The sequence below is a fragment of the Staurois parvus genome, unplaced genomic scaffold (assembly GCF_062004578.1).
Source record: "Staurois parvus isolate SC_StPar_1 unplaced genomic scaffold, SC_StPar_1.0 ptg000226l, whole genome shotgun sequence".
NCBI lineage: Eukaryota > Metazoa > Chordata > Amphibia > Anura > Ranidae > Staurois > Staurois parvus.
Window position 1 is genome coordinate 4,442,483 of NW_028318022.1, and position 23,949 is coordinate 4,466,431.

Here is a 23,949-nt window from a genome sequence, read left to right on the forward strand (position 1 = left end):
AATACAGATCACTCACTGTGTTCATTCAGAGAAGTAAGGGGCCGGTAAAGGACATATTTACCAACCCCTTCGCCCACTCTCCATTCTGACACAACCCCCACAACAGCCAGTGGGAGAGGAGAATAGGGAAGCCGACAGAGCTGCAGGGGAGGGGTGAGCAGCAGAATGAAGAGAAAGCTGGACAGGTGGGGCAGCATTTACTAGAACTGATGGGCTGAATTTTCCTCCTACAGCCACTGAATGCTTTAAATAGCTGCAGGAGGAAAATACAGTCACTCGGCTCTAGTAAATGCCACCGCCACCATCCCTCCTCTCCAGGTGTGAAAGAGGGGCTGCACAGGCCTCCAGGAGCATGGATACAGTGGTGCACCTTGCAAATGCGGCACCCAGGGCACATGCTCCCCCCCACCCCCCACAGTTTTGGCTCTGGTATGTGGTCAATAGCATAAATTTACAACATAACTATAAAGCAGAAACCAATTATGAATAACACAGTTTTGCAGCATCTCAGTTTATTTTGATGTGCAAATTGTGCATCTATTTTTTTCTGTTGTGAATTTTCTGTTTTTAAATAAAATCCTTAAATATGATTTTGCTTTTTTACAGGCAAAGGTCTCAGGGAACATAACACAACAGTTACAAAGACCCCAGGTTTGTTGATATATATTTTTAAATGTTTGTAATTTAACTAGCATGAACACTGCTTAATAAATGTCTATGAATTTAAGGCTGTTAACTGGTAGCCAGTAAAACTAACCTGTCATCTAGGAATTAGTAATTAATGCTACTAAACTACTAGACAATCAATGAAATCTGTTCTCAGTGGAGTATTTTACAAAATAAATTATCAACATACAAATGTATTGTATTTGGTGAACAACAGTTGAATGTTAGTAATACAAATCTACCTTGTTAATGTGTGAAAATCAGGACAAGTTCAGCAGTGTGATCAAGACAATATATAAATGATTTTCTATCCAAATACCATTAAGAAAATGAAATATAATGTAAACATTTTTTGAGAGAAATGTATTAAGGTAGATAAAATGTGTATTATATACTTGATTTCTGCAAAGTGGTATTAAGCCATAAATATACCTACACATTAAACTATGTACAGTTGCAAGAAAAAGTATGTGAACCCCTTGGGATTACGTGGAGTTTTGCATGAATTGGGCATAAAATGTGCTCTGAATGTCATCTAAGTCACAACAATAGAAGAACACAGTCTGCTGAACATAATACTACACAAACATTAGATGTTGCCATGGTTTAATTGCACATAACATGTAAACATTCACAGTGCAGGGAGGAAAAAGTATGTGAGACCCTAGCTTAATGACTTCTCCCAGAGCTAATTGGAGCCAGGAGTGAGCCAACCTTGACTCCAATCAGTGTGATGATATTGGATGTGTTGCTGACAGCTGTCCTGCCCTTAAAAAACACACATCTGTTTTGGGTTTACTGGTTTCAAGAAGCACTGTCTGATGTGAACCATGCCTCGCAGAAAAGAGCTCTTAGAAGACCTACGATCAAGAATTGTTGACTTGCATGAAGCTGGAAAGGGTTACATAAGTATCTCCAAAAGCCCTGATGTTCATGTGTCCATGGTAAGACAGACTATCTACAAATGGAGAAAGTTTAGCACTGTTACTACTCTCCCTAGGCGTGGTCGTCCTGTAAAAATGACTGCAAGAGCACAGCGCAGAATGCTGCATGAGGTAAAGAAGAATCCCAGAGTGTCAGCTAAAGACCTACAGAAATCTCTGGCACATGCTAACATTTTTGTTGACACCTCTACAATAAGGAAAACATTAAACAAGAATGGAGTACATGGGAGGACACCACGGAGGAAGCCATTGCTGTCCAAAAAGAATATTGCAGCACGTTTGAAGTTTGCAAAAGAGCACCTGGATGTTCCACAGCACTACTGGCAAAATATACTGTGGACAGATGAAACCAAGATTGAGTTGTTTGGGAAGAACACACAACACTATGTGTGGAGAAAAAAAGGCACAGTACACCAAAATCAAAACCTCATCCCCACTTTAAAACATGGTGGAGGGAGCATCATGGTTTGGGGCTGCTTTGCTGCCTCAGGGCCTGGACGGATTGTTGTCATCGATGGGAAAATGAATTCCAGAGTTTATCAAGACATTTTGCAGGAAAACGTACGACCATCTGTCCGCCAACTGAAGCTCCACAGAGGATGGGTGATGCAACAGGACAATGACCCAAAGCATACAAGTAATTCAACAAAACAATGGCTGCAACAGCACAGAATACGCCTTCTGGAGTGGCCCAGCCAGAGTCCTGACCTCAACCCGATTGAAATGCTGTGGCATGACCTTGAGAGAGCGATTCACACCAGACATCCCAAGAATATTGCTACACTGAAACAGTTTTGTGAAGAGGAGTGGTCCAAAATTACTCCAGATCGTTGTGCAGGTCTGATCTGCAACTACAGGAAACGTTTGGTTGAGGTTATTGCTGCCAAAGAAGGGTCAACCAGTTATTAAGTCCAAAGGTTCACATACTTTTTCCTCCCTGCACTGTGAATGTTTACATGTTATGTGCAATTAAACCATGGCAACTTCTAATGTTTGTGTAGTATTATGTTCAGCAGACTGTGTTCTTCTATTGTTGTGACTTAGATGACGTTCAGAGCACATTTTATGCCCAATTCATGCAAAACTCCACGTAATCCCAAGGGGTTCACATACTTTTTCTTGCAACTGTATATATGACAAACTACTAATTATTTTTTCTTATATTAATCTTTTACAAAGTAGCATCAAATACTATGTTTTTTTTCACATTCAGATTTTAACGTGTTTTAACATTCTTTTACCTTTTTTGAAGGTGACATAACTTTTATCTAAAATAACATGTTGTCAGTACAGTACACTTTAATTAAAACAAAATCATTATAACATAATTACGAAATTTTAAAACATAGATCAGTACACACAAACATTTAAAATATTCAGAAAAATATGAACAAAAATGAATAATGTTATTTTTGTTTTAGTCCCTTCAGATGTTTTTTCAATAAATTCTGTCTGGAAAGGATTTTATGAGTACCTTGGGAAGCAACATTCAGCAACTTTAACTGTTGACTGGTTCAATAACACAAGCAGCAAAGTTAATGGAACATTTTTAGATACTAATAACAGTGAACTAAAGTTATCAGGTAAGGCTGAATATGTCTATGGAATGTTAATAATATGCTCTATTATTTTCCTTACCCTTCACAATTCTATGTACAAACTTTTTCTGTTGGGCACTGATGTTAGTAGATAGCCTGCATGCCCTATAGTATGTGGTATTTTCATTTGCAGCACAGGCCACCATGCATTTTGCTCTTCAATGTGATTAAATAGTGATATTCTATAGTAATATACAGTATATAGTATATGTGATTAAATGTATCTATATGTTCATGGTTCACATAAGAAGGTAAAGTGTTTTTAAAGTCAAAACATTTTACCTCAGTACATTCTATACACGAAGGTAAAAAAAAACACTCCAGTACCTGTCTTAACCCACTCCCCACCACCCCTAAACACTTACCTGGCTCCTCTCACTGATCCAGCTCTGTTCTGGCTGCAGCACCACTCTTCAACTTCCTGGTCTCACAGGGGACACAGGTAGCAGCTGGAGCCAAAGACTTCTGCTGCTGTCAGTCAAATTCCTGTGAGGAGGTAGCGGGGCTATGACTTACCAGCACTGTGTGTGTGTCTATGGACACACACAGCCTGGTTCTGAAGTGCTCTGATATGGGTTCCCCTTTAATATATGGCTTGCTGTGAAGGCACTTGGGGAAAGGAGGAGAGGGTAGGACCAGTGGGGGACTCCAGAAGAGAAGGTAAGAGACCACCGTGCAATATCATTGCAAAGATAATGTAAGTATAACATCTTTTTTGGTTTACAGCAAAAAAATAAACATTTAATATCACTTTAGTTTTGTTTTTGTTTTTAGTATTCCAAATAGTCCAAAAATATTTTTTTCATTTTTCTTTAGGAATTTATAAGAAAGAAGAAGCTCATTTGCTTTTGAAGGTTTTCCAGATTAAGGGTTCATCAGAAAGTTTGATAAAAAAGTTTCAAAATGACAACTGGGTGATGGATGGTTATGTAAGTGGAAATATTTTTCATGCGTTACAATTTTAACATTACAATGTACTGTAAATGACAAGCAAACTTAGATATATTCTGGATACAGTTCAACGTTGGAAACCCAATTTTACCAAGGGCATGTAGTGTACTGGTGTTCCAATAAGTTAGATATTGTTTCACAAGGTTTTTCAGAAGATATTTCATAAGGGTATGCTATAATTTGTTTAAGTCATGCAAATCTAGATATTTTTTGGGCATACTGCAAACTTTGGAACCCCCTGTGAGATAGGATATGTGGTATATTGGTGTAGTGGTATTTAGGTATTGACCTTTTTCGGGAAACAAGTCGGTTGTCAATAAACAATATATTAAAACCCATGAGCAGCTGACTCAAAACCTACCCATCCAATAGGAACAAAAAAAAAACAAATGAAAAGCCACACACACACATACTCATACAATGTACTACATATAAAAATGACCTATTCACAGTGCCAAGTTTTTCTTAAAACTTAAAAATAACTCTAAATAAAATCAAATTAAAACCAACACGGAAGGAGGATTTAATTTAATGATGCACCATCACTATATGTCCACCTAGAGGAAGCAAGTTATTTTTGACCAAACTTAGTTGTGAGGTCATAAATTCCAGGTGAGGGCACAGCTGGTGTTATTGATGGTGGAGGTGCACTGTATATTTAAGATGAAAAAAAAGATGGAATAATGTTGAGGATCACTTTTTGGAGAAATTATGAACTGTGATTGATTGAACTTTTCTACTATATTTCATTGCATTGCTTGGATTATTTTTCACTTATTTATTTGTATTGGGTTATTTATGTCACATTAGAGTGATTTTTAGGTTTTGAAAAAAATGTGGCACTGTGAATACTGTAGGTGATTTTAAGGTTATTATCAATACCACTTATAAAATTTACTGTGTTTTTTTCTTCACTTTGTTAGGTAAACATGTGTTACTCCTTTAGTAAAATAACCCTGATGAGCATACCAATGGCATATTTTAATATCCTATATATTGACAAGGTGCTTTTACAACAGGAAAATAGTTTTTTTCTAATTTCCCTGCATATAATTTGGTATTTAAAGAGGACAAACTTTTACTTTACTAAGTGAACATTTGCTTTGCTAAGTAAATATATTTTTGTTAGCAAATCAATAGCTGTGTTTGCAAATAAGTATTTATTACCTTTAATCTTAGTTAATTCCACATATTTATTTCTATTCTATTTATTGTCAGTAGAACATAACTATCATTAGAGAGAGATATACATGTTCAGAACTATCAAAGAGCTACTGGCACAGAACATGATTGTTCAACAGTATGAAATCACTGCCATGTCAAAAGTATTCTCAGAAGTAGAACAAAGACTTCTAACTGGTTCTGAATTATACTGCACATTTAAATGCCAATCCCTCTTTTACTGTAAAAGATTGATCTAATGTCATCAACTACATAGCATTGCTATGGCTTTAAAAAGCTATCATTCACAATAAAGGATTGAAAGGGAAGCCCATGATGTGGGCTGGGGGAAGACCATTCTAAAATCTCCCAGAAAAAGTTTGCATATAACTTTGGATCATTGTACAGTTTTCACTGAAGGTATTCCCTGTTTTTTGTTTAATCGTGTGATTACTGTAAATTTCCAAGATTTGTGACAGGTTTACTTTATCCTAGTAAATAAAACCACACAGTGTGGGTCTGTATGGCTAAAAGGAGAGTGATTGGGAAAAACAGTTTATTATTATTTTTTCAGTGAAACAGCAACACTGTTGCAATGTAACAAGCTCATCTCTTGCACAAAACCAGTGAATTTGTTGCACTATTATCAGGGACATATTTATCACACATATAATATATATTTCCAATGTAAATTATTGTTAATGGCAAATTATTATTCCCTATACTTTTATTAATATCAGACCTATATTTTAAACCTAAATTTTCTGCAGTGAAAAGTTCAATTATTTTTATAGTTTTACAAAATTCAGTGTTTTCTCTGTGTTAATTAAACATCTAGAGCCAATTAAGATGAGGTTTTGAAACATAATCCCTCAGAATAAATCAGCCAGGCCAAGGTAGTAAAGAAATCATTATGAAAACAGACAAATAGGTTAAAATAAAATGGATATAGGAGATTATTAAAAAAGTAATTAGTTTGCACATTGAATATTAATAAACAGTATTGACCAAGAAGACTTTTTTTTTGCTTTGCTTACAGTAGAACCTTTATAACTAGTGATCTGTCCCTACAACAAAGCAGGCATTACAAATACATAGATTGACATACTCAAAGGTAGCCCACAGTGCAGAATTGGTATTTTATGGCGCATGCGCGGCTGGGAACATTGATGGCCACATTCCTGTGAGCTCCATACATCCCCCGACCTAAGAGACTCACCCACGGCGCACCGCTGCTCCATATTCGTCCCTGGGTGAGTCACAGTAGCAGGGCACCCAGCGCGCCAGACCTCAGTCCTATAATGGGGAAGATAGGGCACTGGAAGCCCCCCTCCCCTTCTCCACGTGAGCCGCGGCCGTCACCGCTGCAGCGGTTTCTTCACAGGCCACAATCCTCAGCCTCAATTACAACAGGGATCCCACAGACAAGCTCCGATGGGCCCCCAGTGGCGGTCGGAGGTACTACACCAGCTGCCTCCAGCTTCCTCCACAATGCCTCCACAATGCCACAATGTAGCCAACCTCCTCACTCCCAGGGATGAGCTCTGACGGGCCCCCAGTGGCGGCAGGAGGTACTACACCTGCTGCCTCCACAATGCAGCTAATCTCACTCCCTCAGCACCAACATATAGATGAATCTGAATCCCAAATCCCTATAGGGGGGACAGCAGAGCATCCTTTGATGAGCCTTTCCTCATCCGCTCTCACAAATCTCCGTGTGTCACCTGCCCTCATGATATCTACGCTAGAAGAAAAATTGCAGGTATTCTTGCGCAATATTACCGCCACTATTGCCACTGAAGTGGGCAAATTAGCTTTGGATCTTCGTGGAGAAATAGCGCAGATTGGGGAGCGTGCAGATCAACTGGAGAATAAATTTGATGAATTGGTGCAATACGTTCATGTCTTAGAAGAAGACAATGCGTACCTGAAACACACCATGTCCCAAATTCAGCTCCAGCAAGAAGATTTGGAAAACAGGGAACGCCGGCAAAACGTCCGTATTCGAGGTATATCTGAATCCATTGCCGATTCCCAACTTCGCCGACACCTCCTGTCTTTCTTCACCACAACCGCACCCTTGGTCCCAGAAGCGGAGTGGCGCATGGACAGGGCTCATCGTTCTTTAGGTCCCAGACCTGCTGACGGCACCAGACCACGTGATGTCATCGACCGCTTAAATTTTTTTGAGAGCAAGGAAGCTTTGTTGGCCTATGTACGCAACGTTCCCTCCCTGGAATTTAAAGGGGACCGGCTTCAGCTCTTTTGTGATCTTTCTCCTATTACCCTGGCTAAACGGCAAGCGCTGAAACCACTCACCACGCATCTTCAACACCTTCGTATCCCTTACCGCTGGGGTTTTCCCTTCAAGCTGGTCGTCTCCAAGGATAACGCCCAAGTTATTCTACGTGATCTTTTTGCAGCGGACTCCTTCCTGAAGCAACTGGGACTACCCCCCCTGCCGGACGACAATGCCTCACTACCATCTACTCCATCTTGTCCTTCCGCTACCCCCAGCAAGATCTGGACACCAGTTTGTAGGGGCCGGAAGCATCCTTCCCGTACTTCACAACGCCCTCGCCCTGCTCGTTGTAGTGATGATCCTGCTTGATGTTTTTTTGAGGTGTTCTTCAAGGTTGTATCCCTATCTCCTCCCCTTTCCATCCCCCCTCCTTTTCTTCCCCCCCTTCTTCTCCCCTTCCCTTTCCCCCACTTTCCCCCTCTCCCTTCTTTTCCTCACCCTCCCTTCTTCCTCCCTTTTTTTTTTATTTTATTTTTGCGCTGGGTGCCTTTTTATGCTGTATCTTTTTGGCCGGGTCTGCCGATTTCTATGTTCCGGTTGTCATGTTGCCCCCGATCACGTCCAGACATTTGCCTGGACGACTTGGGTGCCGATGTCTTTCCCAAGTTCATATCCATACGGATATCTATGTTCTTTATTGTAATTTTTTTGGTTTGTCTATTAATGTTATTAGTTCTAATGTTTCATGTCCCTACTGTTCTTAGATTTGCCTCATCGATGCTATCTCCATTATTCTTTATCTGGGTACATTTGCTATTTGTATGTTTATCTAATGATGGCTTTACGGTTATTATCATACAATGTCAAAGGTCTTAACTCCATCCAAAAACGGTGGATGGCTTTGAAGGAATTTTGATCCTCAGGAGCAGATATTATTTTTGTCCAGGAGACCCATTTCAAGTCGACTGGCTCTTTTCGTTTTGCCTCAAGGTTTTTCTCCCACTCCTACTCAGCTTTTGATCCCACTGGGAAAGCCGGAGTGGCTATTTTGATTCGGACTCACTGCTCCCTTTGGGTCATTTCCTCCAAAGTCGACCCACGGGGTCGTTATGTCATTTTGGAATGTATGTTTGCTGGTTCTCCCCTTATCCTGTTAAACTTGTATGCCCCGAACGCAGGTCAATTACATTTCCTCTCCCAAACCCTTGCTAGATTGAATGCCTTTACCACACCACATATGATCATTGGAGGTGATTTTAATTTAATCATGTCCCCCCACAAGGATAGGAAAGTACTATTTGAATCCACCCCCTCGAAGCGGCAGTGTTCCTCTTCAAAATCTTTTCGCAAATTGATAAGGGACCATCGTCTCTTTGATGCTTGGCGGATCAAACATCCCCTTCATAAACAGTATACTTTCTACTCCATCCCTCATCGGAGTTTCTCCCGCTTGGACCACTTTTTTATCTCTTCCCCCTTACTCCCTCTCTTGGTTTCATCCGAAATCAATCCCAGTACATGGTCCGATCACGCCTCTTTGTCTCTGAATCTTTTCTTCCCTGATTCTTTACCGAAAGCTTGTCATTGGCGTCTCAATGAGACCTTTCTCACTACTGCCTGTTTCCGTGAAGAACTCTCTCGGGGATTGGATATGTACTTCCAACACAACGTTGGCTCAGTGACTTCTTCCTCGACACTTTGGGAAGCCCACAAGGCCATTTTCCGGGGAATATGTATCTCTATAGGCTCCCGTTTGAAAAAGTCCTCAGCCAGTGCCAAGGCTTCTCTCATCCACCAATTATCCTCGGCTGAGCGTCAACTGCTAATCAAGCCGTCCATAACCCGTCTTCGTAGGGTTACTTCTCTACGCGACCAAATCAAAGCTCTTGACTCACATAGAGCTGTGCAATCACTTCTTTGGGTCAAACAGAAATTTTATGAATTTTCCAATAAGCCCCACCGTATGCTGGTCAACAGGCTTAAAACGCAATTTTCTTCCTCGTTACCAGACCATCTTCTTCAATCAGATGGTACACCTACATATGACCCTCATGTAATGGCCTCACTTTTTGGATCATATTATAAGACTCTCTACAACTGTTTAACCCCAAATCTCCATCCTCCTTTTTGTAAAACGTCATTCGATGCCTTCTTTGAGTCATTCTCTTTGCCGCAGATATCACCTTCTGACCTTTCGGCCCTTAATGCCGATATCTCATCTGAGGAGCTGCATGATACGATTAAGCAGCTCCCTTCTCACAAATCACCAGGACCTGATGGCTTGCCTTATTCTTATTACAAGATGTTCATAGGCATTTTGACCCCCCATCTTCTCTCTTTGTTTCAGGATCTCTTAAGAGGTGTCCCCCCTCAGGCTGATTTTTCACGTGCATATATTTCCGTTATCCCCAAGCCTGATAAGGATCCTTCTATTCCGGACAATTATCGCCCCATTGCCCTGTTAAACTCTGATTATAAAATATTTACTAAGATTTTGGCCAATAGGCTTTCCCGATTCCTCTCCAAGCTCATACACAGGGACCAAGTGGGCTTTGTGCCCACCAGACACGCTGCGGACAATACCAGGAGGTCTATTGACCTGATCGACCTGATTAACAGAACTTCATCCCCTGCTATATTGCTGAGTTTGGATGCTCAAAAAGCTTTTGATCGCCTTAGCTGGCCCTATATGTTTATGATCTTGGAGAGATATGGTTTCCGGGGCCCGTTTGTGATGGCCCTGAAGGTCCTTTACTCCTCCCCGTCCTCAGAGGTCAGATTGTCTTCGTTTCTTTCACCTTCTTTCAGGATGTCGAACGGTACAAGGCAGGGGTGCCCACTTTCCCCTTTACTGTTTATCCTCTGCCTAGAGCCGCTGGCCACTGCCATTCGATCTAACCCTGACATACGAGGGATACATTCCCATGGGCGTGAATATAAATTGTCCCTATTTGCAGACGATATCCTTCTTACTCTAACTAGTCCTTGCACCTCTCTTCCGGTTCTTCATAAAACCTTACAATTATTTGGGACCCTGTCAGGCTACAAGGTAAATACATCCAAAACCGAAGCACTCCCACTTCATATCCCACCTGACATGTTAACCTCTCTCCAAGCATCTTACCAATATCGTTGGTGTACCCACTCACTGAAGTATTTGGGTACCAACCTTACTTCCTCCTACCATTCCATATATGAGGCTAATTTTCCCCCCCTATTTGTCGCTATTTCCCGTTCCTTAAAAGTTTGGGACACCCTACCTATTTCCTTTCTTGGACGTATAAATGTTATAAAAATGACCGTACTGCCCAAACTTTTGTATCTATTTGCAACTCTCCCCGTCCCCATCCCTATGTCCAAGCTAAATTCTATCCAAAAATCTCTCTTACGTTTTATTTGGCACAACAAACAACATAGAATTGCACGTACTGTACTCCTTTCTTTACGTTCTAGAGGAGGCTTGGGAGTACCGGTTAATGTGACCTATTACTATGCCACCCACCTTCGTTTTTTAATCTCCTGGTCCACCAGACGCCCTTCTAACAAATGGACTGAGATTGAAACCTTACAACTTACTCCGACCCATTTATGCTCTCTGCTTTGGGATATGTCAGCGGTGGCCATCGCTTCTCACCGACACCTTTTACTTGGACCCATGCAATTCTCCTTGTCTATCTGGAAGAGATGCAGGGCTAAATTCGCTTTGTCCTCCGAGTGCTCCCCTCTGACTAATGTTCTCTTTAATCCCTCCCTTCCAGATAGTTTGTCCTTACACCGAATGCTCCCATGGGCCTCAGCCGATCTTTTCCAACTGCGTCATCTGGTCCATCCCGTAACTCGGAAATTTAAATCATTTTCCGACATCCAAAAAAATACCGAAATACCTCCTCAGCACTTCTATGTTTATTTGCAGATACGCCATTTTTTCTCCACCCTGTCACCCTCATTGACTCTGCAGAAGCCTACACCTTTTGAGCGCCTGTGTATTCAGGGCCCACATCAAAATGGCACAGTCTCCAATACATATAAGCTCCTGCTGGATGTCCCTCCCTTAACTATTGATACCCATCGCTATATGCGTAAGTGGTCCCAGTTTCTCCGTTTTGACATTGACTTGTTGCAGTGGAAGAAAATATGGGAGAACGCATCCAAATCCTCTATGTGTGTAGTTTATAAGGAAAATGCTTACAAAATCATAATGTTGTGGTATCGAACCCCTGATGTGCTCCATTCTTGTAACTTGAGTGCTTCTCCTGCTTGCTGGCACTGCGGGAGGGAAACTGGCTCCCTTTTTCACATTTTTTGGGATTGTAGGCTTATCACTCCCTTTTGGGAAGAGGTTTTGGCCTTATTACAACTGGTATTACATTCCTCTCTCCCTTTTGAGCCTCTTTATTTTTTATTGGGCCTGCCCTTTACAGGTCTCTCTAGACCATCGAGGAGACTCTCTGTGCATATTTTGAGGGCGGCCAGGAGAAGCATTCCAATGAGCTGGCTCTCCCCTACACCTCCCTCAATGTTGACATTATTTAAGATTATTGCAGATATCAGAAAAATGGAATATCTTACCGCTTCACATGCCGATTCTATAATCTCATTTGAAGCTGTGTGGAACCCGTGGGATGTTTACACCTCTGGTCAACCTGCTTGGCTGGTGCAGACTTCATCATCCTTCCAATGTTGCCCTATTGTCATTGCATACTGTTTTTTTTTTCTACCCATGTTACTAGCATCGATGATCCTTTGTTTTTCTTTATCTTTATTTCTGTTTAAAATGTCATGTATAATACATGTGGAAAATTTAATAAAATGTTATTCAAAAAAAAGAATTGATATTTTATTTTGCATTTTGATAATGATTCTGTCTAATTTTTCAGTTATGTCCACAACTTAATAAGTATATGAAAAGATGTTTTTCTAACACTAGTGATCAGTGGTCAACTTACATCATGTTAGTGAGTTCACCTAACAATGCATGATAGATCTAGTTCTCATTTTTATTTACTTACAAGGATTTTGTGAGATTTCTAAAATTTCTTTTAACCTTTAGACACAAGCCTTAGGATCTTTTTCAAACATTTCCCATCTTAATATGTGATGTAATCTTTAAGTGATAGTGTCAATCATAGATTTAAGGTATGCACTCAGTACTTGAATTTTTACCTGATGCAACTGCATAACTGTACAGTAGTTCAGAGTGTATTTTCTGTATTCCCACAGGTGTTTTTAGATAAAGCCAAAGTAATATAATGCAGAAAATATTATGAATTGAATAACCTATCTATTGCATTTAATTCTCTTTAAAAATAAAGGTATCTTCTGGAAAAGAAAAGAGCATTTTTAACTATCAAGGTGATATACAATCCAAGGATTTTGGGAAATTTATATTTCAAAGACAAGGTAGGTTCTTAACAAAACTTTTTTGAAGCCTCAATAATAATGATACCAGTGGATTCTTCAAGCATATACAGTACATCCATTTAAAGCCGAACTCCAGGCAAAAAAAAACAAAACATGAAGGCAGTTATTCTTTAAAAATCAAGCTGTGCTGCATGTACAAGTATAGACAATGAACATGCTAACAGAATGGGAAAGGAAAGTTGATTCCCCACCAGTGTGATGTTGATTCTTCTTTATTGACTTACATGCTGGTCATAGAAGTGATCAAGTATTATTATTTAACTTCAGCATATAGAAGTCATGTCACCCACATGTCCTATCTGACAAAGCTATACATTTAAAACTGGCTGGACATAATACAAATCATTTTGAAAGTAATACAGCTTTCCATACTGTATATGTAATTTAACCATGCACATATGACTCTCATTTAGCATTAAATCCTATGCTTACAATCAGTGTATTTATTTGATTTTCATCTTATGTTAGTGATCAAGCAATGTCATAGACATGGAAGAAAAGTCATAGACATTACAGATTTACACATCAGCCATATTGCTAATCAACAGGAGTGAATCTTGTCTTTCTTCCTCTAAAGTAAAATTGCCAAATTTATACAGACAAGCATAGACCCACTTCCACACACAGTATTTGCCCCTGCCTTGAGTAAATGTTCACTATCAGACAGAGTGGCATTTAATTGATATATTATTATGGAACCATGGAAAAATGCAGACTGACAACTCATGGGGCCCCCGGGTAATAGGGGATCATGGAGCCCCTGTGTACTTGCCCAAACTCAAAAAAGCCTATGAAAAAGGTACCAGGGGTATCTCATGGGGCCCCCTACTGACCCCGGGCCCTCAGGCAGTGCCCGAGTTTCCAAATGGTCTGTCCGCCCCTGACTCGGGTCATACCATGAAATCTCTGAAGCGATTACTGTAAATTTCCAAGATTCCAGGGTTATTGTAGTAATATTTAGATCGACTTTCATCAGTATTATTTCATCAGTATTATTATTATTATTATACAGTATTTATATAGCGCTAAAAGGTTTGCTCAGCTCTGTACATTATAGTGGGGGACAGAAAATGAGACAATACAGTAACAAAACAAAACACAAGGGATTCAAGGGCCCTGCTCTTTCGAGCTTACAATCTAGGAGGGAGGGGATAGTGGTACAGGAGGAAGTGGCTGTGGGGGATGGAGTGGTAGGAGGAGTGGAGGAGATCGACTGTTAGGTGAGGACGGGGTAGGCTTCCCTGAAGAGATGGGTTTTCAGGGTGTGCCTAAAGATGAGGAGGGTAGGTGACAGTCTGATGGATTGGGGTAGTGAGTTATAGAGGATGGGGGAAGTCCTGGAGAAGCCCTGCAGTCGGGCGTGGGAGGTGGAGACCAGGGAGCTAGAAAGTAGGAGGTCTTGTGAGGAGCGAAGATTACGGGTTGGGTGGTATTTGGGTATCAGGTCGGTGAGGTAGTTTGGAGCAGCACTATGAATGGCTTTGTATGTCTGTGTTAGTAGTTTGAATTTTGAATTTTGGGCAATTGGGAGCCAGTGGAGGGAATGACAGAGGGGGGTGGCAGAAGCGGAGCAGTTGGTAAGGTGGATGAGTCTGGCCGCTGAGTTCAGGATAGACTGAAGCGGGGATAGTCTGAGATGTCGTGAGGGAGAGGGTGGGGGGCACGGGCTGGGGGGAAAAACAGGAGCTCAGTTTTGGAAAGGTTCAATTTCAGGAAATGGAGCGACATCCAGTCTGATATGTCGTTCAGTAGGTAGTTGATACGGGCGGAGACTGAAGGGGTGAGGTGAGGGGTGGAGAGGTAAATTTGCGTGTCATCGGCGTAGAGGTGATAGTTGAAGCTGTGGGAGTGTATCAGTTTGCCAGGGAGGAGGTGTAGATTGAGTAGTGATGTGGGTGATGTAATGATAAAAAGGTTCTAATAATGAGTAGCACTTTTTAAAATACACATTCACTGACTGTGTCTCTGTGTATTTATAGAGGAAAATATTTAACATTTTAACTTCCTTTCAACAGTTGTGATTAAACTACAATTACAGTATATATGTACCTATTTGAAATACATACAAAAAAAATCAACTTACTGAAAAATGCAGTTGTGTTGCTGGAAAGGTCACTAAAAGCTTCACTGTGGAATGTGAAAGGAAATCCCTTGATTGCTACTAAATGTGTCCTGTCATCTTTGCCAGTATTATGAGAAATAGGCTAAAAATAACTTCTTTATTCATGCTAACAAAGTCACCAGTGCCTTAGAGAAAGGGAAAGAATAATGGGATGGGGTATATTGCATTCTGTAGGTAAGTAGCCCTAGAACATGAATAACACTAAAACTGGTGAGAAATAAAAACAATTCTTCCATTATTCCATTATTTACATAATTCCAAATGCATAAATAAGTATAACAAGAGGGAACTCTAGGGCTAGTATACAAAAACTGGAGAAAAGAAAACTGGAGTTAAGGAAATTAGCTGTCTACAACAGTAGACTTTATCCAAAATGTAAAAATAGTTTTACTTATAGTTCTACTTGAACTTTTGCAGTTTGACCCCCTGTTGGTGGAAGCTGAGTATCAAATATAGAAGTGGCAACAGCTACATCCCTAGCACTACTGCTGTCAATGGCACATTGATTACATGACTGGGAATCCCTGGCTACATTAGCAAAGCAGTGAGGTTAGCAGATATTGTCACTGACCATGTTTGATCAATGATGTCACTATTCCCATCCCTTCCCTAATATATAGCTGATGACAGCTCAGGGAGTTGTCATTTGGTGAGCAGTATCATCAGGATTGCTCATGTGCACCGGGTTCATTTGGTTCTTAGTTTTTCTTAGTCAGTGGGTGGTAGGCATTGTGAATGATGATGGATTTACAAAAGGATTTTTATGGATTATTGTATTTATTTATTTTTTTATTTTCTTCTGTTTCCATAATGGGTAGGCATTTGGTATGGATTTACAATATGGTGGCTCCTACAGGGATGTTCTCTTTTAAGAAAGCTTGGGCAGTGGGGATCTTTTTGCTCTGAGCGAAGCATTAAAAGAATTGGACCACCTTATTAGGACAATATTGAAGGATAGTGGTTATAATGGAGCATTTTGATTATTCATATATTTTTTTTTCAGGACCATTAAAATATATCTTTTTCTTTTCTTTATGTTTTGCCCATCACATTATTTTAGTGCATGTTTACTGCCTTCCTTCAGGTTCATGAAAGCAGCACATCCATTTAAAAAGTATAGCACCTGTCTTTTGCATTTTGACCTCAAGATGGTGCCGTAAAAGTACTGAGCATGTGGGAGCATCATGATGTGGTGATGTTGTGATGCAAGTGTGTGGTGACGCCATTGCACTGCACTGCATGACAGTAATTTTGACCTCCTATGTTATAAATAGAGGAGCCCATTATTGGTCAACCATCTTTGACATGTGGTTTTTACTTTGGTGCTCAGTTAGATTTTGATTTATTTTCACGTACTCCTGATGAAGCTGTTTGTAGAAGTGAAACATGTTGAGTTAGTTTTGATTATGCACCTGTTTTGTTTTCTTTTTTGCGGGTATACACTTGGTTTGTGTAGGATGATGACCCATTACTCCATTTGCCCCTCTAGGTAGTGGCAGGAGGACTCAATAGCCTTTACCTTTTTTGGGCTTTATTACATATATTTTTTTTTTTGGGGGGGGAGCAGATAGAGGTGAGAAACCCGCTATACATTGACAACCTCAACAGTCTTTAAACCCCATTGTTTGTCTGTTTGCGTCTCCCCTGCACTGCTGAAAATATATATTATGACTGGTCAATTAGGGGCAGAGATGATGTAATTATTGCCACAATGACCAGGGAGCCCAGTGTGTGTTAAAAACTGCAGAAGGGTTGCTATATTGTTGTTGAAAGTATATAGCCAAGAAGTATTTATTTATGTGGGAGATAATTCTAACCACCACAGTATAGGGTCATAATGTTTTTTACTTTGGTGTTGTTTTTGCTGTGCTTCTTTTTTCATGTTTCCACAACTTTTGGGTGGGAGAGATTGATATATTCTCTAATCTCACAGTTTGTTTTGGGGGTTCATGGAGTTTTAAGGATCACCACCCTAAGAGTATTGGATAACACATACACAACTATAGTTACTCTGATTTGATCCCCTTTTGATCTTTCCTATGTTTTGAAAAAGGTTATACTTTATTTGTCTTGTTATAAGATCCTTCATTCACATTAACTTTTTAAGGATTGGTATTTTACTAAACTGGACTTATATACAACTCAATTTATTCTGAATGGCATTTACTATTGGCGATGACATTGAGCAAGAGATTAGACTGGCTTTTAGCCAAGAGATTAGTGAACAAGACCCCCCCCCCCCCCAGGGTGATATTATGAAGATCCTTTTTAGGGAACATGGAAAATTAACAGTAAAATCCTTGAACAGAAAGTGGGATATTCTCTCCTTGGAATCATATATCAATCATAAGATTATTCTAAGGGGTTTAAGGGAGCTGGTGATTCTGCAGATGGATAGGTTTCTGGAGAACTGGAAGCAGCATGTAATAACCATGGGCTGGAACTAATGCGTCTAATAGTAGAGGAAGAAAAATTACAGCTCATTGACCTCCAAACTCAGATTGATGAGAGCAAACTGAGACTGGAACCACATAAAAATAAACTGTATTTTTTTGAAGTTCAATGACCTACTTAAAAAAGAAATAGACAAAGTACAAAAAAATCTTAAGTCTACCAAACAGTCTAAATTTAAGAGAGACTTCGACGACTGGGCTAAGGGGGAAATTTTTGATCTCACCCCGAAAGGTAGAAGTGGATCTATAAGGAGGAGACAACGCTCATGAACAAGGTCTCAAGTGGGTGTTACTTCCTCTGAAAGTGAGGAAGAAGAACAGTGGTCAGTCGGAACCTAGGATCACGGAGGACCCAATGGTGCTCAAAGGGATTTGGAAAGGAGGCCAAGCTCAAGGAATCAAAGGAGGAAAACAAAAAGGGAATCAGAAAGAAGTCAGCAATATCTAACAAGTAGAACAAACATGGCACAGATACATAGAGAATTCATCTTTGGACCAGATACCCCCCCCCCCCACCCCAAGGTACAGGTTAGCATATGGAGTCCCCTGCACCTAGAGGTAGTGGGACCTACCAAATAGAAACACTTTGTGCTTCAAAAGAAAGTCAAGCAATGACAGCAAAAATGTATTGTAACCCTGCCCAGCAACACACAAATCATCCAGGAATTTTTTGATTGCACACTTTTTTCATGGCATATAGAGGATTACAATGTTTCCATATCCAGACCTAGTAGCAAAGTGTGAGAAGGGACCTCAAGGTTTTTAATTAGAGACACAAGATTGGGAGTATCCCTCACGTATGAGGGAAATGCCTCTATATATACACTATTCTCTGTTAGTGATCCATTACCCAAAATTATTGGCCTCCTGGAGAAGGGGAAAGATGTTATCTGAATTTTTTTGAACCTTGGGTAATGCTTAAAATACAGAAGCCTTTACTTTTAAGAACTATGCAGTTTCGCTATCAATAATGGGATTGTTTTGTGCTCTGTCAATAATTTCAAACTGCTTATTTTGATATTGATAAATGAAGATATCTGGAATTTGCCTGTACCAACTAGTATTGTTTAATATTTGCATCAACATTGTGCGATACTGTTCACAGATCATTATCACCAATTACCCCCTTTGTCCACAGGTTAAAGCACTACTGTATATTTCTTCTCTTGGAAACTTGTTGAACATAATCTCACTACAAATCGTTCTCCCAAAAATATAAATAGCGGGGTTCTCAAAAGAACCACTGTAGAAAAGCATCTGTATTTCTGGTGACTAGGAGAAGTTGAGAATGGTTATTTGCAACTAAATTACCATTCCCTACACTGTGCTTTCGGTGTCCTATAAATTCATTATAGCATGAGTAAAGTCTTAAGAATGTATGTATACACTGTGGAAAAAGCATTTATTGATCACAAAACTCGCATAAGCTTCCCATTCTTTAATATAAAGTGTAAACATATAATCTACCACCTTTACAATCTGTTTCTTTTATATTCTATTTTATGTATCATATTTGAAATCATGGGAGATTACCTCTCTGTAATTCACCATTCACTAAAGTATTTCAGTTACTAACGATTATTTCATGTCAACTATTTCAAGAATGGGAATATCACAAGATTCACAATGTAATTTACAATGTTGTACCCATCAGCGTCAGGCACTGGTGCTTTTAGAGGGGGGTTCCCTTTTCTAGGAATCCCTGCTTAAAGGGTAATTCCATTTTTGCATCCAAAAATTAAAACAATTGTATACCCTCTACACTGCTCCAATCCCTGCTGCACTTATTTGCTATTTAGTAAGTTCACTACTACTAACATATACTTAGTATGGCACATCACTGTGCTGACCAGTGAAAATTATTATTTATTCCAGGACAGAAGAAGTGATTCTCATTGGTCCGCTTGGTCATGTGACCACACAGACAAATTACCACTTTCCATTGCTAGCAGTATTTTGATGCATAGCCTCCGGGCTGTGTACAGGGTGAGAAGGGTACAGATCAGTAAATCAACAGATGTAGTTCATGGCGAACTTTCAAAATAGCAAATAGGTGCATGACTGAGGAATAATTTGCATTTTTGGATGCACAAGTGGAATTTCCCTTTAAACATGTAACATACATAAAGGTATTATGCAAAACATAACTAATGTGAAGAGATATGTAAAAAAATATAGACCAACAGGTATTTGCACTAATGATTAATGATTGTTTTGTATTTTTCTTTTTTACTGTTTCAGTTTCTCAAAACATCAATGACTCGTCTAATAACTTCTATGGCACAAACAGCAGTTCTGTAGCAGCTGCGATCCTGGTACCTTTTTTTGCCCTCATACTATCGGGATTTGCCTTTTACCTTTATAAACACAGGTAAAGAACATGTATATTTATCTTTAAATATGATTATATTTGTTTATTTCAGGTACTTATATAGAGCTGTCAATTTTACGCAGCGCTTTACATACATATATTGTACATTCACATCAGTCCCTAACCCTCAAGGAGTGTACAATCTAAAGTCGCTAACTCACATTCATACATACTAGGGACAATTTAGACAGGAGCCAATTAATCTACCAGCATGTCTTTGGAGTGTGGGAGGAAACCCACACAGTCACAGGGAGAACATGCAAACTCCAGGCAGGTGGTGCCAGGGTTGGGATTTGAACCAGAGACACTAGTACTGCCAGGCGGAAGTGCTAACCATTTAGCCACTGTGCTGCCCCTAAGCTCACCTTTGTGAACATGTTACATGTTCCACCTATTTTAAGTAACATGTCCCCAATGATCCATGTGACAGAAGTACTGAGAAAAGTTCCCCATACAAGCTGTCACTTTTTAAAAAAAGCGCGGCCATGTGGGGCTCTGTCTACATGGCTGCATTATTTATTCACGGTGTTCTCAGTGGCTGTCGGCTTGTAATTCTCAATGGTAGTTTATTGAATCTTCCTGTCAGTATATCTGCTTGCCCATGCATCCTGTGGTACCAGCAATCTACTGATCAATAGTGCAATGCTTTACAGGCTCCTACAACAAAAAATTTATAAATGCACATTTGTTTACCTGCAAAAAAAAGTGCATTTATTATTTTTGGTCAAAAGTCTTATCCTTTACGTAAATTAGTCAATATATGAGAGCTGTGACAACTGAATACAAGCAGTGGCATTTGATATGGGCCCAATGCTGCTGGGAATGCAATGTCATTGGTTACATTCACCATGCAGTTTAAGTGAATGGATAACTGCTCTTGCAAGCGCTGCTGTAAGTGGCAGTAACGTCTTTGGCAGATTTTTCTATAGTGGTATTTTAAATGTGTCAGTGGGGGTGTCAGTGGGGGCCAAACATATTTTCTGCACAGGTTTCCTCTGAGATAGATGTCTGCCACTAAATTAAAATTACATTTAATGGGGGGGGGGGGGCATGGCCAGGATGTGAGCCGAGCAAGCAGTGCTGTTGAGCTCCGTTCCTATCGCATCCATATTATCTTACGAGCTGCTGTTGTTCTTCAGTCAGCCCTCCAGCTCCTGCTCTCACTGCCACCACCTCGGTCTAGCCCTCAGCAGGTCAATCTCGTTCCATGCAGCCAGCAGCCATCTTGGCCATGAGATCCTCCAGTGCACTGGTATCGGCAGGCACACAAACATCTTTGGAATACATGGAGGATGCCAGGCTATCCACAGTGGATCTTCTTGCCATCATCATCTCCTGAAAAGAAACTTAGACCACAAAGATTGACTCGTCAGGTATGATATGAAATACTGCACAAGCTTCTCAGAAGCAGAATCCTGAATCTCCCAGGTATAAGATATGGTCCAGAGCTTGTGCTAGCCATAGACATGGAGGATTAGCTATGTCACAATAATCTTTAGTGGTGGGCATCCCCAAAAGGGAAGACCTTGCTGAAACATTCCTGACAAACAACTAGGCCTCTGTGACCTTCCACCTACTTTCTTGATCAAGTAGGTGCACTGGGTGCCTCCTACTCCACCAATTCCAGATGCCCCACTATGGCCTTTCCTTTTTAAACTCCTTAATTATAGAGACCATGACATGCTCCTATCAGCTGCAAAGAAGCACTCAAGAACTTAAAAATCTCTCTATTTCTGGATTATTTTCCTGAGGTTCAGCAGAGCAGACACTCCTTTACAGACATCTACAAGTGCCTACATGATTGTGGGATGAAGTAAAATTTTCTGTATCCTAGTCGGCTCTGGATCCTGGATGGAACTGCTGCCAGATTCTTTGATATCCAGGATGTGGTGGGGGCTGTCTGGAGACCCTGCAGAAATACCTGGGTTTACAATGTTGTTTTCTTCTTCTGTTAGGCCACCCTATTACCTCTCTTCCTGGAAGTGGAATGCCTCTCTTCTTTCAAAATGCCTGTATCCTACCACTTATCCTTATCTGCTCTTAGGATTTGCATGCTGCATAATGGTCAGTCAATCACCTACATAACGCCATCATCTTTTGGATAGGAGTGTGAAGTTCCTCCAGCTGCACCACTGACTTTTCTGTTATTTTTCAGTTTTGCCTAATTTTTCTATTTTTTCTATGCCACGTGTGCTTGGGGTGTTGTTATTCTTGTCCTCAGGAGTTCCCCCCTAGTAGACTGACTTTATATCGTTGGAGCTTGCTCCATAGTTTAGTTTTGGGCTTAGGCCCTTGCACAGCCCAGTGTATTCCTATGCTGTGCAATGCATGGAAGGGAGTTTTCAAAATGTTTTTTCTACTTAGGGATGTTGTGTTCCCTTCTTGTCTTGTTGCTGCTGTTAGTGTATTTGCTCAAGTTGGCTTTGCTGCTCATTAGGGTTTTTCCCACTCTCATTTTGAATCCTTTCATGCCTTGGCCTCTCTTACTTCTTATTTATGACTAATAGACCACTCAAACACTTTTCCATCCTCTCCCCGAATGTAAGGGGGCTCAACTCTAAACACAAGAGCTCCATAATGTTTCAAAATATCAAACTACATAACTCGCACATTATGTTATTGCAAGAAATGCACCTACTGGGCAGCAAAATGATGGCACTCAAAAAGCCTTGGATACAGAGGGCATTTCACTCCACTTACTCCTTTTTTTCCTAGGGGGGTCTCAATCCCAGTTAACAAATCTCTTTTGTGTGTGGTTGAGGAAGTGATTACTGACCCTTATGATAAATTTATCAGACATGTGTGGTTTGTTTTGTTCCCAATCGAAATTTGGACACATTTTTTGTTATTTGGAAATTTAGATGCATCCAAATCTCTGATTTACAATAGTAATAACTTTAAATTAATCCAAAATGACATAACTAAAATTTGGCCAAAATTCAAATTTGAATTGAATTCAATTTGAATTTGAAAACTCATTTGAACTTGAAAATTGAATTGAATTTAAAACAAGAATAGAATAAAATGGAATAGAAAATGAAAACAGAATGGAAAAGAATATGATAGAATAGAAAAGAATAGAAAAAAAAGATTATAATAAAATGAAAAAGAATAGAATAAAGTAATCCAGAACAGAATAGAAAATAAAATAATAGAATAGAAAAGAATAACGTAAAACAGAATAGAATAGAAAATAAAAGACTAGACTAGAAAATAATTGAATAGAAAATAATAGAACAGACTAGAATAAAACAGAAAAAAATTAAATAAAAAAGAATAGAATAAATATAATATAAAATAAGGGTATAGAATAAAAAAGAGAGAAAATAATTGAAAATAAGTAGAATAGAATAGAAAAAACAATAGAATAGATTAGACTACAAGAGAATAGAATTGAATATAGCCATCATTCAAAATATAAATTTTGAATAGAATAAATTCAAACTTGAATAGAAAAGAATAGAGATAATAGAATAGAAAATAAAAGAATAGAATCAAAACAAATAGAATAGAAAAATAGAATAGAATATAACCATATTCCGCAATTAAAATTTTGAATAGAATACATTTGAATTTGAACAGAATACATTTGAATACAATAGAAAATAATGAAATAGAATAGAAAATAAAAGAATAGAATAAAAAATAGAATAGGATAAAAAGAATATATCAAGCTTCTGAAATTCACATTTTTTTTTAATACAATAAATTCTAATTCGAATAGAATAAAAAAGAATACAACAGAAAATAAAGGAATAGAATAAAAAAAATAGAATAAAATAGAAGGAATTTAACCAACTTCCAAAATCAGAATACATTTGAATTCAAATAGAATACATTTGAATTTAAATATAATAGACAAGAATAGAATAGAAATAAAATAAATGATAATAAAAAACACACACCTGTGTTGGGTTTACTGGTTTCAAGAAGCACTGTCTGATGTGAACCATGCCTCGCAGAAAAGAGCTCTTAGAAGACCTACGATCAAGAATTGTTGACTTGCATGAAGCTGGAAAG

General features: G+C 39.4%; 1 protein-coding gene across 1 annotated transcript in view; it reads left to right on the plus strand.

Moving 5' to 3' along the window:
• Positions 1–23,949, plus strand: part of CSMD1 (CUB and Sushi multiple domains 1) — a 2,075,474-nt gene that overhangs the window by 2,045,064 nt on the left and 6,461 nt on the right. The window contains exons 65-69 of the mRNA XM_089679519.1: positions 607–651; positions 3,032–3,193; positions 4,025–4,137; positions 12,875–12,962; positions 19,800–19,929. Of these exons, the coding sequence (XP_089535645.1) occupies positions 607–651; positions 3,032–3,193; positions 4,025–4,137; positions 12,875–12,962; positions 19,800–19,929 (538 nt within the window). The remainder of the gene's footprint in view (positions 1–606; positions 652–3,031; positions 3,194–4,024; positions 4,138–12,874; positions 12,963–19,799; positions 19,930–23,949) is intronic.